The 18,023-nt window shown below is 36.7% G+C and overlaps 1 protein-coding gene across 3 annotated transcripts in view; it reads right to left on the bottom strand.

The window, feature by feature from the left end:
* Positions 1-127: 127 nt before the first annotated feature.
* Positions 128-18,023, bottom strand: part of PLCL2 (phospholipase C like 2) — a 95,004-nt gene continuing 77,108 nt past the window's right edge. For all 3 annotated transcript variants that reach the window (XM_063303855.1, XM_063303856.1, XM_063303857.1), the window contains 3 exons: positions 14,178-14,253; positions 9,299-9,408; positions 128-1,175 (listed from right to left, as the gene is read on the bottom strand). In XM_063303855.1, the coding sequence (XP_063159925.1) occupies positions 999-1,175; positions 9,299-9,408; positions 14,178-14,253 (363 nt within the window). In that variant the 3' untranslated portion in view covers positions 128-998. The remainder of the gene's footprint in view (positions 1,176-9,298; positions 9,409-14,177; positions 14,254-18,023) is intronic.

Here is an 18,023-nt window from a genome sequence, read left to right as displayed (position 1 = left end):
TGAACTTCTTAAATCACAGCAATAAATCTGTGTTAAAACTACCTAACAGATATACTGATGGAGCCAGAAGTTAAAACTTTATTAAAACCTGAAACCAGCAAGAATCAGTTTAGGCAACTAATACAGGAACTGTATCATAAAACATTTTAATGTGAGTACTTCACATACACAAAATAGAAAAAAAAACTATTTACAAAATTTTGTTTACAATTTGGTCACTTTTACATTATCTTTAGACATCTACAGATGTTCTTGGGTGGAAACAGGTATGTGCCTTACTCAGGCATTTAATGGCAGATTAATTGCACATGTTTCTTTTATGCAACGACTCTCCCTCAGTGCACTGCGCCATGAGTAAGCACTTCGTATTTACATTCCCCCTTTTATTTATGGCTCAACAACAAAAAGAAACCCCAAACAACAGTAGCATTTTCCAACCTGAACACTGCCAAGTTTCTTAATCACACAATTCAGTAAAATGCACACACTTCCATAATTTTCATCTCTGATCTTTACAAATCATATATGCAGCAATAGGCTTAATTGTCCAAACTGTTACAGCACTGCTCCTAAATCAAGGAAGCTATACTACAACACACCTAGATTTTTCCCCCCAAATCAAGGCACTTTTCTGAGCAATGACAAAAGCTCCTTCCCTTGCCATTGTAACAAATTTGGAAACACAATTTGTTTCTCTTTTAATAACAATGGTATTTTCTGCACACAGTTCTTGAATCATGACATCTTTTACACATATAAAGGGTGCTTCAGCCAGCAATATTATTTCCATGAAAAAAATTCAATTGCCTTCATATACAGAGTTGCTACATACATTCACAGTTTTCAGAGATTGTAATTAGCTTCTCCAGTTGTGCTTTTAAAACACCAGGATTCCTCCTTCCCCCCCAAAAATTAGTAAGTGCAAAGCAAAATGTCTTGTGCAGCTACAATAGTTACAGAGTTATAAACTCCAAAGTAATGAGAATTTTCTTCCATTCTCAATTTTCTTCCACTGCCTTTTCAGGTATAGCCTCTAAGCTTCGTCGGGGCTTTGAAGAGTCAACATTTCCAGAGGATCCTGGTTTATTCAATCCACATGAAACAGCAGCATAGTGGATTTGCTTTAGGTTCTCCAATGCCTCATTTTTAGCATACTTGAGAAGATCAGCCTGGCCCTGTTAAGAACAAAAGGAGTTTCATCTATCAATACTGAGTCCACTTTTCAGCCTTGATTTATCATACAACAGCCCTGTTCACAAAGATGAAAACCAGATCACTTTCAGCTAAGGCACATGCAGATAATAGGGCTGGACTGCTCTGTATCCAAGTGGTCAAATACATATTTTTAAAAGACAAGAATCTTTCCCACCAAACAACTCTTGGCAAAGGCAAACGTTTTTTGTATTTTGAGTGGAATCCAAGAACCCATGGAAACCATGAGAAATTTATTATTGCTTGTGATCCAGCAATTAGAATGATTGTACATTGTACGTCTTGTTTTCTCAATGATGAAATTCAAACTCTGTGCATACAACTGGGAATTTCAAAGTGCCCAGAGTCACTTTTCAAAAACACAGAACTTGACAGGCACACACCAAATCATACCACACATCTGAAGGATACTGAATATTCCCAATCGTTCTGACTAGAATCCCATGTATTGGGAAAATTCAGCTTGCATATCAGATACATAATTAATGTAGCAAGAGCTGTATTTGTGTCATACTTTTAAGAAAATAAATATATGGGAAGGCTAAGAACTTAACTTTGGTTAATCAAAGCTAAATGTATTAAGTTCTGCAAAGTTTCAGAGTTGGAGAAGAAGGTAGAAAATGTACACCTGCCTCAGAGACACAACCAGGACAATGTGATCATAGTCACAGAAGCTCTTAAGAACAATAAAAGCCAATGGTATTTTTATCAAATGATAAATAATAAATAATATTAAAGAAAGCAAAATTTCTTTTGTCTGAGTCCCATAACTGGAGAATTACAACAGAATTCAGGAGCATGAAAACTTACATTTGGCAATTTCAGTTAGACATTTATCAATGAAACTTTGGTTTTAATGGCATTACTTTATCGGCTGAAAGAAAACTGCTTTCTTTCTTATTTTCCCATAAAAACAAAGGAAGTCAATATATAACATAGTAGTAGAACAGATGAATCATATACTTTATCAGAATCATCTTCATAAAATTCAGCAATGCATAGTTTATTTTATTTATTTTACTTCGTTAATCTTGTCATAAACAGAGTTTGTCATTTGCTAAAATTAACCCGGTGAATTACATTTTGAATTCAATCTGCAAAGCCCTTGCAATCTAACTATGAACCCACTGAAATGAACTAAAATTTGATATTTCATCTGAGGCCTGCTCACCTCTATTACAGGTAAACCAAATTATTTGTAAGCAATGGGGAATTTAGAAGCAATTAATTGGCTATCCCATTTTATGGTGATATGGGACAAGGGACACAACTTTGTGATTCGAGCTGCTAGCTCACATTCCCAGCAAAATACTTATCTTGGCCAGTAATACACCAAACACTGCCTTGGTTCAGAAATATCTTGAAATGAGCACACACCTACAATCTGGACTGTAGAAACATATGTCATTCTGCATGTTGTAAGTTCTGCTCAGCTTCTTTCATGTACGTATGAGGAAAATTCTCAGTGAGATCTAAAGATGCTGGGTTTAACATGGAAGATGTAGACTGCTGATTTGAAGATCCTTAATGGAGCTATGTTTTTAAAAAAAAGTTTCAGCATTTCATTGTTGCAGCAGCCCAGGAAAAATGGCTGCAGACAGCAACAACCAGTGACTCAGGCAGTGTGTCTGTGTGTGTCTGTGTGCGTGTGTTCCTGATTCAGTACAGAATAGGCACTTGGAGTGAAGGGGGTTGCCTCTGAGGACAGGAAGCATGTTAGGTAAACTGGTCTAGCACAAGTAAAAAAAAAAACCCACTACTTTTGGCACATAGGAAAAGACAGGCAGAGGTGGACTTCTTGGTGGGCTGGAAAGAGTATGTATGGCTAGCGGCCTGTACTTGTGCTGTAGCAACCTGGTCATGCTAATCAGGCCATGCAGAGACTGCTTTCTGATCAGAAATATTTTGTTATCCTGCTCCCCATTTGCCGATAAAGAATCTTTTTCTTTACCAAATTCCTTGAAATTAGAGTCACTGTACAGCAGCTCTTGTAAAGGAGACATTTTTTAATGTCCTTGATTTAAGAAATGGCTTTGTCTCAATGAAATAGCCAGTATAAAGAAGACCTTGTAGATCAGTTAAGAGTATGAATCTAAATGTGCCTTTCCACATACACTCTAGAACAGGCCACACACCAACCAAGCATTTTCTTCTTTCTTCTGAAGACACCAACATTAACAGCCTTCATAATGTTAATTCTATTTTACAATACACTTTTTCATATACAAGTCTAGGCTTGTGAATTTTTTCTGCAAAAAAATAGTTTGAAACTGCCCTCACAAAATGTATAGCTACTTAAACCAAAACTCTAAAGCAATAGCTATAATCATGAATAGACTGCAAATATTATTCAGAGTTTAAGAACACTACTGTACTGACTAAATAAATATACAGCAGTAGAATTTATAATCTACATACCTGTTCCTAATATTGTAACTTTAATGAATACTAATAATACAAGTGATTCATAAAAATGTAAAATTAGCTAAAAAAATTCTATCACAGGTATGCAACAACCATAATTTTACCAATTATTCACATTTCTAAGCAATTGTATTTCACAATTATGGATAATTATGACATAGAAAGCAGAACAAATTCTGTGCTGATCCACAGTCTCTTTGGGCCCGTTTTGCTCCACAGATTAAATTGCCAAATGAATGCCTTCCAGTTGTGCTGAGCCTTCTGTCTGTGCTAACCCAACAGAACTGGAAGATATCAGCATGGTGAAGACTGGGTTAAAGTAACCAGTAGGGGTACAAAATATACAGAGTTTTGTTCAATTTTGTTTTGTTCCATGGTTGAAACAGAACAGTCCTGCTCAGAATATTTTAAAGGAATATTCCTATGGGTAATGATGGAACAAAATTCAAAAGTTAGTGTTCCACTATAGGCAACAATGCCCCTTGCTCCCTCATTTTTTATCCTAAGGTTACAAAAATAGGTAGGATTCCTGCAGAGTGCTCCCACCAGTCAGTCTACTGAGAAAATGACCATGGAGTGATTTCAATGTTCTTAATTCCAACAGCAAGCAACATAAGCAACAGTTAAGCATAGTTTTGCCATCTATTGTAGCAGGTAGTAATTAATAGCAATATATTATTTTGAACCTTCAGCAAAGGATCGTTACCTTGTCGTGGTGCTGGAGCTTGAGCACCTCAATGATGCCATGAGCTAAACCGTGAAGGGCCACCCAAGATGGGAAGGTCATGACAGAGAGGTCAGACTAAATGCGATCCCTGGGGAAGGTAATGGCAACCCACCCCAGTATTCTTGCCGTGAAAACTAAATGGATCAGTACAACCAGAGATATGTCGGTATACCATCGGAAGGTGAGACCCCCAGGTCGGAAGATGGTCAAAATGCTACTGGGGAGGAACAGAGGATGAGCTCAACTAGCCCCAGACGTGATGACGCAGCTAGCTCAAAGCCGAAAGGACGGCTAGCGGCCGACGGTGCTGGTGGTGAACGGCGAATCCGATGTTCTAAGGATCAACACACCATTGGAACCTGGAATGTCAGATCTATGAGCCAGGGCAAATTGGATGTGGTTATTGGTGAGATGTCAAGATTAAAGATAGACATTCTGGGCGTCAGTGAACTGAAATGGACTGGAATGGGCCACTTCACATCAAATGACCACCAGATCTACTACTGTGGACAAGAGGACCACAGAAGAAATGGAGTAGCCTTCATAATTAATAGTAAAGTGGCTAAAGCAGTGCTTGGATACAACCCAAAAAATGACAGAATGATCTCAATTCGAATTCAGGGCAAGCCATCTAACATCACAGTGATCCAAATATACGCCCCAACCACAAATGCTGAAGAAGCTGAAGTAGAGCAGTTCTATGAGGATCTGCAGCACCTACTGGACAACACGCCTAAAAGAGATGTTATTTTCATCACAGGAGACTGGAATGCTAAGGTGGGCAGTCAAATGACACCTCGAATTACAGGTAAGTATGGCCTGGGAGAACAAAATGAAGCAGGACATAGGCTGATAGAATTTTGCCAAGACAATTCACTCTGCATAACAAACACTCTCTTCCAACAACCTAAGAGACGGCTTTATACATGGACTTCACCAGATGGACAACACCGAAATCAGATTGATTACATCCTTTGCAGCCAAAGGTGGCGGACATCTGTACAGTCGGTAAAAACAAGGCCTGGAGCTGACTGTAGTTCAGATCACGAACTTCTTCTTGCACAATTTAGGATCAGACTAAAGAGATTAGGGAAGACCCACAGATCAGCTAGATATGAGCTCACTAATATTCCTAAGGAATATGCAGTGGAGGTGAAGAATAGATTTAAGGGACTGGACTTAGTAGATAGGGTCCCGGAAGAACTCTGGACAGAAGTTGGCAGCATTGTTCAGGAGGCAGCAACAAAATACATCCCAAAGAAAGAGAAAACCAAGAAGGCAAAATGGCTGTCTGCTGAGACACTAGAAGTAGCCCAAGAAAGAAGGAAAGCAAAAGGCAACAGTGATAGGGGGAGATATGCCCAATTAAATGCAAAATTCCAGAGGTTAGCCAGAAGAGATAAGGAATTATTTTTAAACAAGCAATGCGCGGAAGTGGAAGAAGACAATAGAATAGGAAGGACAAGAGACCTCTTCCAGAAAATTAGAAACATCGGAGGTAAATTCCAGGCCAAAATGGTTATGATCAAAAACAAAGATGGCAAGGACCTAACAGAAGAAGAAGAGATCAAGAAGAGGTGGCAAGAATATACGGAAGACCTGTATAGGAAGGATAACAATATCGGGGATAGCTTTGACGGTGTGGTCAGTGAGCTAGAGCCAGACATCCTGAAGAGTGAGGTTGAATGGGCCTTAAGAAGCATTGCTAATAACAAGGCAACAGGAGACGACGGCATCCCAGCTGAACTGTTCAAAATCTTGCAAGATGATGCTGTCAAGGTAATGCATGCTATATGCCAGCAAATTTGGAAAACACAAGAATGGCCATCAGACTGGAAAAAATCAACTTATATCCCCATACCAAAAAAGGGAAACACTAAAGAATGTTCAAACTGTCGAACAGTGGCACTCATTTCACATGCCAGTAAGGTAATGCTCAAGATCCTGCAAGGTAGACTTCAGCAGTTCATGGAGCGAGAATTGCCAGATGTACAAGCTGGGTTTAGAAAAGGCAGAGGAACTAGAGACCAAATTGCCAATATCCGCTGGATAATGGAAAAAGCCAGGGAGTTTCAGAAAAACATCTATTTCTGTTTTATTGACTATTCTAAAGCCTTTGACTGTGTGGACCATAACAAATTGTGGCACGTTCTTAGTGGTATGGGGATACCAAGTCATCTTGTATGCCTCCTGAAGAATCTGTATAACGACCAAGTAGCAACAGTAAGAACAGACCACGGAACAACAGACTGGTTTAAGATTGGGAAAGGAGTACGGCAGGGCTGTATCCTCTCACCCTACCTATTCAACTTGTACGCAGAACACATCATGCGACAAGCTGGGCTTGAGGAATCCAAGGCTGGAGTTAAAATCTCTGGAAGAAACATTAACAATCTCAGATATGCAGATGATACCACTTTGATGGCTGAAAGCGAAGAGGAACTGAGGAGCCTTATGATGAAGGTGAAAGAAGAAAGTGCAAAAGCTGGATTGCAGCTAAACCTCAAAAAAACCAAGATTATGGCAACCAGCTTGATCGATAACTGGCAAATAGAGGGAGAAAATGTAGAAGCAGTGAAAGACTTTGTATTCCTAGGTGCGAAGATTACTGCAGATGCTGACTGCAGTCAGGAAATCAGAAGACGCTTAATCCTTGGAAGAAGAGCAATGACAAATCTCGATAAAATAGTTAAGAGCAGAGACATCACACTGACAACAAAGGTCCGTATAGTTAAAGCAATGGTGTTCCCCGTAGTAACATATGGCTGCGAGAGCTGGACCATAAGGAAGGCTGAGCGAAGGAAGATAGATGCTTTGGAACTGTGGTGTTGGAGGAAAATTCTGAGAGTGCCTTGGACTGCAAGAAGATCAAACCAGTCCATCCTCCAGGAAATCAAGCCAGACTGCTCACTTGAGGGAATGATATTAAAGGCCAAACTGAAATACTTTGGCCACATAATGAGAAGACAGGACACCCTGGAGAAGATGCTGATGCTAGGGAGAGTGGAAGGCAAAAGGAAGAGGGGCCGACCAAGGGCAAGGTGGATGGATGATATTCTAGAGGTGACGGAATCGTCCCTGAGGGAGCTGGGGGTGTTGACGACCGACAGGAAGCTCTGGCGTGGGCTGGTCCATGAAGTCACGAAGAGTCGGAAGCGACTAAACGAATAAACAACAACAATTATTTTGAACAAAGCTTATGAATAGCACAACTACAAAAATACACTTCACTAGTTATGAGCTTCTCTGCTTTTGGCAACCTGCCTACAAAGCTCAACAGACAAGCAAAAATAATATAATTGTTTATTAACCAATGCACTTTCCAAATCTTAATAACCTGAGGGACATAACGGCAGGGAAAGCTAACTATGGAATGCTAAAACATTCAGAACAATCTCTCATTATTGTCCCAAGCTCAGGACATCAATATTTGAGCTTAGAACATTTCAAGCTCAGACTATTTTATACACCCCTCCAAACCATAAATAGAATGCTACCGTATCACTTTCAAACTAGTCATATTTCAGAACCAAAGAGCAATACTTATAAAACATGCAGCAGCCTTATGACTATTCAGGAAGTTTTCAATTTCTGCTTAGCTGAGACACTCATATTATTGGAAACAAAAGGTGAATATGGATGGATTCCAGATACCAGAAAGAGCTTATTCAAAATAGGCCACTGTTCTTAAAAATCAATCTATCAATCAATCAATCCTAGTTTACCATTACAAACAATGTAACCAATATGGAGGAAGGAGATCACATGTACTAACACATTCCTAAAAGCTCTGCAACAAGCCTCTTAGGGGCAGAATGACCTTGGAAAGAGGTAAGATGGAAGTTTTTAAAAAAAAAAATCAAAATAAGGCTTTCATATTGGTGGGGGGGGGGGAGATAAATAGCATGAAATGTTATATCATTAAAATAGATTCCAAATTCAATGCATAGATGATGACTTGCTCAGCGGACAAATGGAATCTTTATTTGTTTCATAAAAAAAAAAATAGGGATTGAATTAGATTGTGAAATACAGAGAAGCAGCTGCACTAATTTTGTCACACTTCTTCCTTTTGCTGAATGGAAAACACTGCAGATGACAAATGGGAACAGTTTTGCATTTTAATCGTATTCTTCCATTAAAAAAAAAAGCTTAGTTTACAGTATGATTTTATATTCAGTCAGAACTTAGAGCAAAAATGCCCTGTAGTTAAGCACAGAGAGAAGCATGAAGCAAGCACATTCCATTACTAAACAAGAAAATCTGTTAATACTTTAACTTCTGTGGTTAAATAATTAAATTCTATTGATGAATTTTGAAAAAGATTGGCAAAGTACTTGATTTCTTTCTTCCTAACTCCATTAATGTTAATACAGCTGCTGCTGCTTTTTCTTTTTTTAAATGTAGATAGCTCTACAGTCTCTTTAACACTACAGTCACTTCTCAGAAAAGTTAGTCTTCATCATTCCAGGCTTCTAAACAGAAACGTCCATCGTGAAGGCCTCCCTGTTGCAGTCACCCCGTATTTGTAGTGAAGCCCCCTTTCAGAAATGTCTCTGCATGACTCTGAGGAGAGCTGGGGCTCACCTCCTTGTGGGAATGTATCATCTGAGCAGGCTGCTGTACCTTCCCATCACCTGCCTTTCTGTGTACCCGATTCACCATTTCCTGTGCCTAAATCCGTATCTTTTCTCAGATTATTTTCAAAAGCTGGCTGAAATATTCAAGAAGCATTCAACTGATTCTACAACACAGACTGCACCTTTTTTTTTTACAGCCAGGTTATAATACTCCTGTAAATTTTCACACCAATTCTGTTTTTTGAAACATCATCAAATTATGTATCAGTAGAATATTCAACATGATATCATTCTTTTAGTAACAACTTAAAAGGAATAATTTGTGATGGAAAAAACTTCAGGAAACAATTGTTACCTTTAAAATTGTAATATTCCAGGTGAAACTCTCCACTGCTTTTTGTAGTTTTCTCTCTTTCAACCCTTCCTTTGCTCCTACATTTTGTAAGTTCTCATGGAACTCCATTGCTGGGGAAGGAGAAAGCATGTAAACCTTCTTATTTAACTTTTAATGTTTTTGCTATAAGAATTTTTTTTCTATTAAGAAGGAAACACACTTATTAATTTCCTATCAACCAATGACTTATCTAAATTAGAAAAATACATTAAAAACAGGAATAGAATTAAAGTTATGCTGTTCTTGTAAACATATTAAAAAATTATCTGTTCTTAATGTTATACAGAGGAATCCCAGCATGTTTTCTTAGCTCAGAAATCGAAAACACTGCAAAAGAATTCATATTTAGACACTCCTTGGTTAGCAAGTAACTCAGTTAATGATCATTTCCAAATACAACAGTAATAAAAAAATATTTTTTTGACCAATGCAGGCATTCAAAATGGAATTTCCTGTGCCTGGTAACAAAAGCCTTCAGTGTGAAACTGATTAAGTTCCAGCCAGTTTCAGGCAGCACCATGAGCTGTGGGAGGGTTCTCATCAATTAATTAGGGTTAGAGAGCTGAGCTTGTTAACTTGTGGTTAGCACTTTTTAGGGAAGCACTTCATTGCAGAGAAAAGCAGCTCTGGAAAAGATAGCTTCCTTAAGCAATCTCTTTGCCCTGCGAGGGGGAAAAACGGGGGGAAAAAACAGTCAGGCACGGGACACTGTATGAGAGAACTTTATCTGAATGAGACGGCAGCAACCAGTGATCTTCACAGTTTCTCTCTCACTCTCCCTGTGTGTCATGTGTTCGCTTAGCAACCATTTTGCTTAACAACAAAGTCGCTGGAATGGATTGTGGTCACTAAAGGAGGACATGGTGTATACAGCTCTGGGCAAGAGACTCTCTAGAAGACTGCTTTTACAGTGAAGTATAATATTTTATCTTCAATCACATTTAAGACATTGCTTCCTTCCTATTGTTGCTATCTATTGGTAGACAGCATGGCCCCAGACAGCTTAACTGGAGATCCCAGCTCCTTTTAACTTCCTGGCCAACCTCAACACATCTACTCTTCTATCTATCCAGTATTGAAAAGTAGTAGTCTTGGAGGTTCCAGCTTCAAATACTGAATTTGTCTCTGAAATCATAGTCACTCTCCACCCTCAGAGACAATACAAACAATTCTTTGGCCCCTGAGTTACCCTTCTAAGAACAAAGTAGATGGACTAATTAATACATGCTGAAGAAAAGTAATTATGTATGGGCTATGAATGTTTTATTTGCGTAAGCCATGCTGATGGGGGCAGAATTCTAAAATTGTCAATTATATGGCAGCAATAAAGAAACAATACAGATGCATCCAACTTGCCCCTTCTCCCATTTTCCTATCAGAAAAAGTGAAATATGATATGCTTTTATCTTGCTATATTTTGAGATGCCACTCAATGTTGCTTATATTGCTAAAGAGAATTATTGATGCAAAACTCAAAATTCTTGCTGGCATGAAACAAAATAAATGATAATAGTGAAACATACTTCCAGTTTACAGCACCAGGCAGTGCGTATGGCTGATTCATATATTTTTGGATCCTGTAAGTTGGGAGCATCAAAGGAGGGGGGGGGGCGCGGAGTAGGACTCCATTTTTCATAATAATACCTTGGAACAATTTGTGAATGAATAGCATGTATTAACCACAGCTTGAAATTGTCCTGTTTCAGCCTCAGTAGTCTATTCTCTTTTTTTCACCTAAAAAGTTAGCATTTAAAAACATGTGTTGAATTAAAAACAGCAAAACCACTAAATTAAATATAATTTTTAATACACAACAAAATGTGTTTTCTATAAAAGCTATTCATCATTGTCCAATTTCATGTGCTTTCAGAAACAGGCAGCTGGGCACATGCATGCAGGTCACACAGAATTTCAGGGACAGCCTTTATCATATGCCCTGAAAGGGGGGCAGCCTTTTGTCCAGCAAATAGATGACCAGAATCTTTATAGAAAACTGTCATTTAATCATGGCTACTGAATGGAACTTTTGAATGATGGCAAAAGTAAGCGTTGCAGCCATTAATATGCCCAACGTATTCTTCAAATGTGGAAATTAAAAATAGCATTCATTTGCACAGGCATTTGCCTCTTGTTCACTGACATGTGTCAACTACTAGCAAAAACACAAAAATTATTATAAAATACAGTCGGAGATGTAATCCACTAATAAATGACATGCCTAGTTGATACCATCTGACAACAACTAGGTGTGTCATTAATTACAGAGAAGATGAGAGAAAGCCGGCTTCGTTGGCATGGACGTGTCCTTAGAGTGGAACGTGTCCTTAGAGCGGAACCTTCCACTGTTGCCAAAATAGTTTACCGTCTTAAAATCGATGGCCAGCAGCCACGTGGGTGACCAAAACAGAGATGCCAAGACACCATCGATAAGGACGTGCAAATTGAGGGTCTGAGCCCTGAGGATGCAGACCCTTGGGCAAAGTGGCATTTCAGAATCTGAAAAGCAAACCCCGCAATAGCGGGAAAATGCTAGGAAGAAGAAAAATATGTAATCCACTTTGTGTTAGATTAAATGCAGTATGACAGAATTATTAAAGAGTCAATAAAATTATCTATGTGTTAAGTATGCATGCTAAAATGTACCCTATGTAATAGGCATCAATGACTTTGATGCAAGAGATAACTACAAGAGAAGGTGAAGATAATGAAGGGATGCCTAATTTATATTTTATCAACTAAATATAAATTCTATAAAATATGCTACAATCAAAGAACATGTTTAATTTTAATAATAGTTGCTGAAAGAACATGAGACCAAGCTTCATGTTATTTACTTTTTTCTTAGGACCTTTCCATTTGTGACATCCCATTTGTGGAACATTAGCATATGACTTCCTGTGCCAGGTTTCTCTTTTGCTTCTATTTTATCTGGATACTTACATATTTATCTGTATTTCTTTTACTGTTTACTTATTCTGTAAATAGACATCTTCTTAAACAGTCTCTTATTACTCTGTTTAAAGAATTCTTTTTCTTTAAACATACATTTCTCTTATCCTAGTTGCTACCCTGTGAATCTATCCAGATGTGATGGAAGAAAGGAACAATTCTATTTGCCTATCTACTCATACAAATGAAAACATTGCCTACATGATATAAATATCTTTTTCTTCCCTCACTGCTTAGATACTGACTGCTGGCTACTTAGGTCTAAGGCCCATCTTAGGGAAAGTGAGGTATTTCTGATGCCAAGAAGTGGAGCAATAGCTCTGTATAGATCCCTTCCAAAAATGTTAATACTATACACTAGATAGAATATTTTGGGTTTAGATGCCAAATAGGATAAACCTTCATAAGAATATGCAGTCTGAATGTTTAAAAAAAAAACCCAAATATTTGAGAAGAGTTATCTAGATATCTTGAAACAGATGAGTAAGAACATACATGTCTGCAGAAAAAACATGAGTATTACAAATTTGTGGGAATTCTTATTCTGCAGTGTATTGAAAATGTCTTTTCATGATGTAACTGCCAGACTTAATATAGGTGACTGTTCTATATGACTCAACTTTTCTATAATTTCTTATAATTATATACATCTTCTAAGCTATGCCAGAAAAAGTTTGAAAAATGTATTTTTCATTCTCTTGCCCATCAAACTATTCTGCCAAATATTTTTGTGCTCTACTTAACTACACACTAACTACACGCTCACATTCTAAGAACACAAAATATGAACATAGGCAATTGATGTCGATACAACAAAATTTAAACAATGATCCAAAGAAAAAGCATTTTTTCTTGATTAGAAACATTGAGAAACAATAGCCATTTACCTATTGCTTCATACTAGTGGAATTCTATGTGAGTTACAAAATAGGTAATTTAGACCATCACTCACTTTGATTTTCTGGGTACAAAAACAGCCAAGTAATAAACAGGTTCCAAAAAAAAAGATATTTCTTAAAGAAGTATGATGTGCATATTAAGTGTTGTTTTATCCAACAACTATTTCTCAATATCATCCACTGTCTTTCTCAGGGATAAAAAAAGATTATCCAGCTATTAGTGGTATTTCTATGGCAGAAAATCACATTGCAGCAGAAACAGTAAAAATGTAACCACAGGTTACACGTGGGATTTTTTGCTCCCAAGACTGGGAGAAGATTACGTAATTGTACATTGTAGTAGAATGGCTTTTTCAAAACAAGAACCAACCATGGTAATTTCACTGTAAATTTGTGTCCAAATGAAGCTAGGCCCTAAGGTTTTGCTCAGCTCGAGATTAATTTATTCTGTTTCTTACAAGAAAAAAAGGAAAGACGAAAGAGGAAGAAAAGGTTTAAGTGAAGACTAACAAACTTCAAAGTCACATTACCAATTGCTTTTTCCGGAATGTACTGTTCATCATTGTTTCTTACATGTTAATGACTATTAGCTGTATCTTACTGATGCCATTTCTTAATTGTATATTACGAATCAGTATTACAAAGAGAATAAAATCCCTCTATTTTCTATAAATTTGACTCGTAATGGCAGCAATAAAACTATGACTATGAATGACAGCAGCTACGGTGGAGGAACATTACAATAATGTGAAAAGACTGTTATAAAGGATGGATTTGTGTAGTTTCAAGAGTTTGCAGGATTCAGTAACAGAAAAAGTCTAACAAAAAAGTTTATTGCTATAATATACCATATAAAGCATTCTTTCATATAATCAAAACTAGTAACTGAAAAATTCATCTGCTGAATTTTGGAGTGTATACACATTCTTGAAGTTGTATGTTCCTGCTGCTTAGCAGAATATATGAATGCGATGCAAAATAGTTATCCTTACCTGCTTTTTGGCACTGGACTATTTTTTCATACACATTATCTGCATTTTCTGTCAGAATCTTGATCATATTTATCATCTGCAAAAACAAAAGTTAGCTTTTGTGAACATTGAAGTGACTGTATAAAAGACAGACCACTAACCCACTAAACCCACACCATCTGCCCTCACTGGCAGTGAATCTCTACCATCAGAACATCTTTTCCCAGCCAAAGATGCCAGAGATTAACTTGTGGTATATATAATGATACAGTATATACCACTGAAATATGGCTGTACCTTCAACATGCTTGCATAGATTTTTGGGGAGGAAGGAATAGAGATTTTTAAAATAAATATGGTGATAGTTTCTTTGTAAGTAGCTAGTTTTATTTAATTAGATCCTTTATGCCCCATTTCATTTAGAGACTAAAAAATATTAAATGTGCATTTCTACTTAAAACAATCAGATATTCCCACATCCCCAAAATTCAAACTCTAAATCTATACAATTCTGTTATAATTAGTACTGTAACTAAAATAAGTGTCCTTTTATTTTGAATAATCTACTGCTGTTTATTTTTATTAGAGTATCTGCTTGTGTAAAACACTGTTATGCCACCTTCATCACTGACACTTTAAACTCTGAGAAAAAGCAACACTGAATGGGTTTATTTTGACTGGTTATTTAATGAATGCTTCACAAAAGAAACATATTACAATTAATTACAATTAATTACAATTAGATGTACAGCTCTACCGTTACAGTAAAATATGTGGCTGGTCCTGTTTCATATTTCCATGAGAATGTATTATATAAATTCAACTAATAAATTCAGGAAGCAACACTGAACACAAAAAAGTTTTTAAAACGCTTTAAAAACATTTAATGAAAGAAAGAAAAGCATTGAAAGAATCATAATTATATATATTATTTATATATATATAAATAAAATCAGTTTTAACACTGACCTATTGACACCATCAGAGTTAACTCTCACAAAACTTGCAACTAGTTTTGTGAGAGTCCATTTTAAAGATTCATTATAATAGTCATCAAGTTAGCAAAAAGTTCTTATACTCAATATTTTGCACTTCAGTCACTAAAAATAAATTACAACCATATGCTCTAAAAAACACCAAATTAAACTACCGAAAGTAACTCTTCACATTTTTCTTTTAAGATGTTATATTTACACATTTTTTCACTATCTCATTTTCAAGGTTACTGGAGCACAATAGAAGTGCTGTTTTTCTTAATGATGTATCTTTAGAATTTTCTTAACTCTAGTCTGTTGTCACCCTACCAAAGTTATCTTAATTGTCAGTGTAGCAGGATGGTATCCATCACAAAAAGAAACCCAGGTGTATTTGATTATTTCTTGGTATCAACACCCTGAACTTTAGAACTGGGTTCTAACTGTGTAGGTATAGCTATTCCACCAAGTGAAAAAAGTCACGCATAAGCGGGCAGTTACAGTGCCACTATCTGTTCCTGAGTGGAGAGATACCTGTACCCTCTTCACCTGGGTTCTGGATGGAAAAGAAGACAAGTATCCTCTTGCCCAAGACCAAGCTTTATTTTACAAATTATTTCAGTTTCCCTTTTCAACCAGGGTCAACAGGTACACTTCATTTTGAAGTGTATGATGCTAGCACAACTCAGAACACTGTGGTAATAAAGAATAATGGATTTCTGTTATAAAGCCAGCAAAGCAAGTATTTGGGAAATTAGTTAGGTGAAGAAACAGGATCTCCATGCTATAAATGAGAACTTGCATTCATTAAATAAATCAGCCATACAGAGAGATTATTAGAGGAACAGAATATGAGCAAGAGTAAAGATACCTGGAAAGCAGCACTGAAAAGAAATAAAATGCCCCTAACACTTCAGCCTATGCTTTTCCTGCTGGTTCTACCTTACTGCCTTCAATTTTCCCAGGAATTTTCAGCATTGAACATGGAAAGAAACCTGCTCCTAAAATGACTGTTTTCTGAGGACTTCTAGACAATGACTGCCTGGGTCAAAGGAACTGTTAATTCCTTCTCCTCTGAATCCTATCTGCTGGCTCTCATTGGAAGAGGGCAGTGGCTTTAGAGTAATAGAAAACAGATTTGCCAGGCTGCAGGCTCATTAGTCCACTACTGTCTTTTTTCTTAAAGAAACTCCAGCATATTAATCCTCCCAGATTAATAGCACAACATATGTATTACATGCCACTGTGCAAAGTTGCCCGTGCAAGCATGAAAAGGACTTTAATAATTCAGGGGTAGACTTTTCTTATAATGGTGATTGCCACATTTTGGCATATCTCCCTACAGTGGTGTACGACATGAATCCATTATTTCTAGATAAAAATATTACTGGTGTATTGCTATAGTTTAAAGATTTTCCTAAACTATTTAACTGCCATGTCAAATAATTTAGAATTGACCTGTTCTATCTTCTATTAATTTTCGTAGCACTGTTTTACTCAAGAATCGATATACTGTATTACTGATATTCAGACATGCCACAGACTTTCTCTTGTAAAAGACCACATAAAGGTAGAGCTGAAACAGACACAAATTTTCCTATGTAAAAGTATATGCAGTTTTTAAACAATTCATAAAATACTGGCATTTAAAGGTATTCATCTCTTTTACATGTTAGTAGTATCTGTAAGTCTACTTGGTATCAAAATGTGTGCCATTCAATTTCTGGATGATACGCTAGAAGAGTCAGAAGCGACTGAACGAATAAACAACAAAAATGCTAGTAGCTACATCTAATGTTCAAAACTGATTTTCTTCTGTCTCAACATACTCTCAAAACAGTTTTTGTTACTCGTTTGTTACTCAAATTCATTCACCTTAGAAATAGGACCTGAACTCAACTACATTGTTCATTCTATTGCCAAGCTTATGTAGAACTGATTGACTGTAAGATACGGATTTTAATTTTGCTTTGATTTTAATTTTAAATATAAAAATAAAAACAATACCAGTTGTATTTTTAATTGCTGCAAGCCACCTTGAATGTTGTATGGACAGAAAGAGGGAATAATCAACCAACATCAATAAATTTATTTATTTATATTTCAAATTCCTATCACCGCCCATCTCTCCCAAAAAGGGGACTCTGTGCGGTTTACAGTCAGAATTAAAACACATAAATTACAGTATAAATAACTCTATAAAAATAAAATAAATATAAAATATAATAATTATGATAATAAATCATAATTGAAAACAAACAAAAATCGTTTTAAGGGTTATTAGCTTCCTTCCTGAGTCTCATTCAAGACATCACCAACCTACTCATTATGACTGACTTAACTGAGCATGTTTTGAAGAATCTGGAGAAAAAGCATTTTGTTTTTATATCCTATTTAATGCTTTCTGATTCCAATGCTTATTCAAATCAATCCTGATCCTAATTCTTTTCCATTTCAATCCATTTGTTCATGCTATAGCCCCAATCCTTTTCTCCTAAGAGTACCTTACATACTGCATTGCAACAGAAGAAGAGGGACAAGGTCTGGGAAATTATAGACCAGTCTTTGATTCCAGAGAAGATTAGCTAGTGGAACAGATGGAGAACCACAAAACTAGGTAATTAAACAACATCAGATCGCAAAGAGATAAGCAACATGATCCCCACTGGTACCAACATGACCAGAGACACTTAGCGTGACATCTACCAAACTGTCTGCCTCACCTAAACTTTTTTTTTTTTACTGACAATCAAAACACCACTTCTAGTATCAGCTTTATTTCCAATGAATAAAGGATGGATAACTAAAGTCTAATGCTTTCTTTAGAAATACACCCACCTTTCCAGAAAAAAAGAAAAGATAAACTAACATGATGGACAGCATGCTGAGAAGC

The sequence above is a fragment of the Candoia aspera genome, chromosome 4 (assembly GCF_035149785.1).
Source record: "Candoia aspera isolate rCanAsp1 chromosome 4, rCanAsp1.hap2, whole genome shotgun sequence".
NCBI classification, from domain to species: Eukaryota; Metazoa; Chordata; class Lepidosauria; order Squamata; family Boidae; genus Candoia; species Candoia aspera.
Note: the sequence above shows the minus strand (reverse complement) of the source record. Positions and strands in the feature narration are given on the sequence as shown.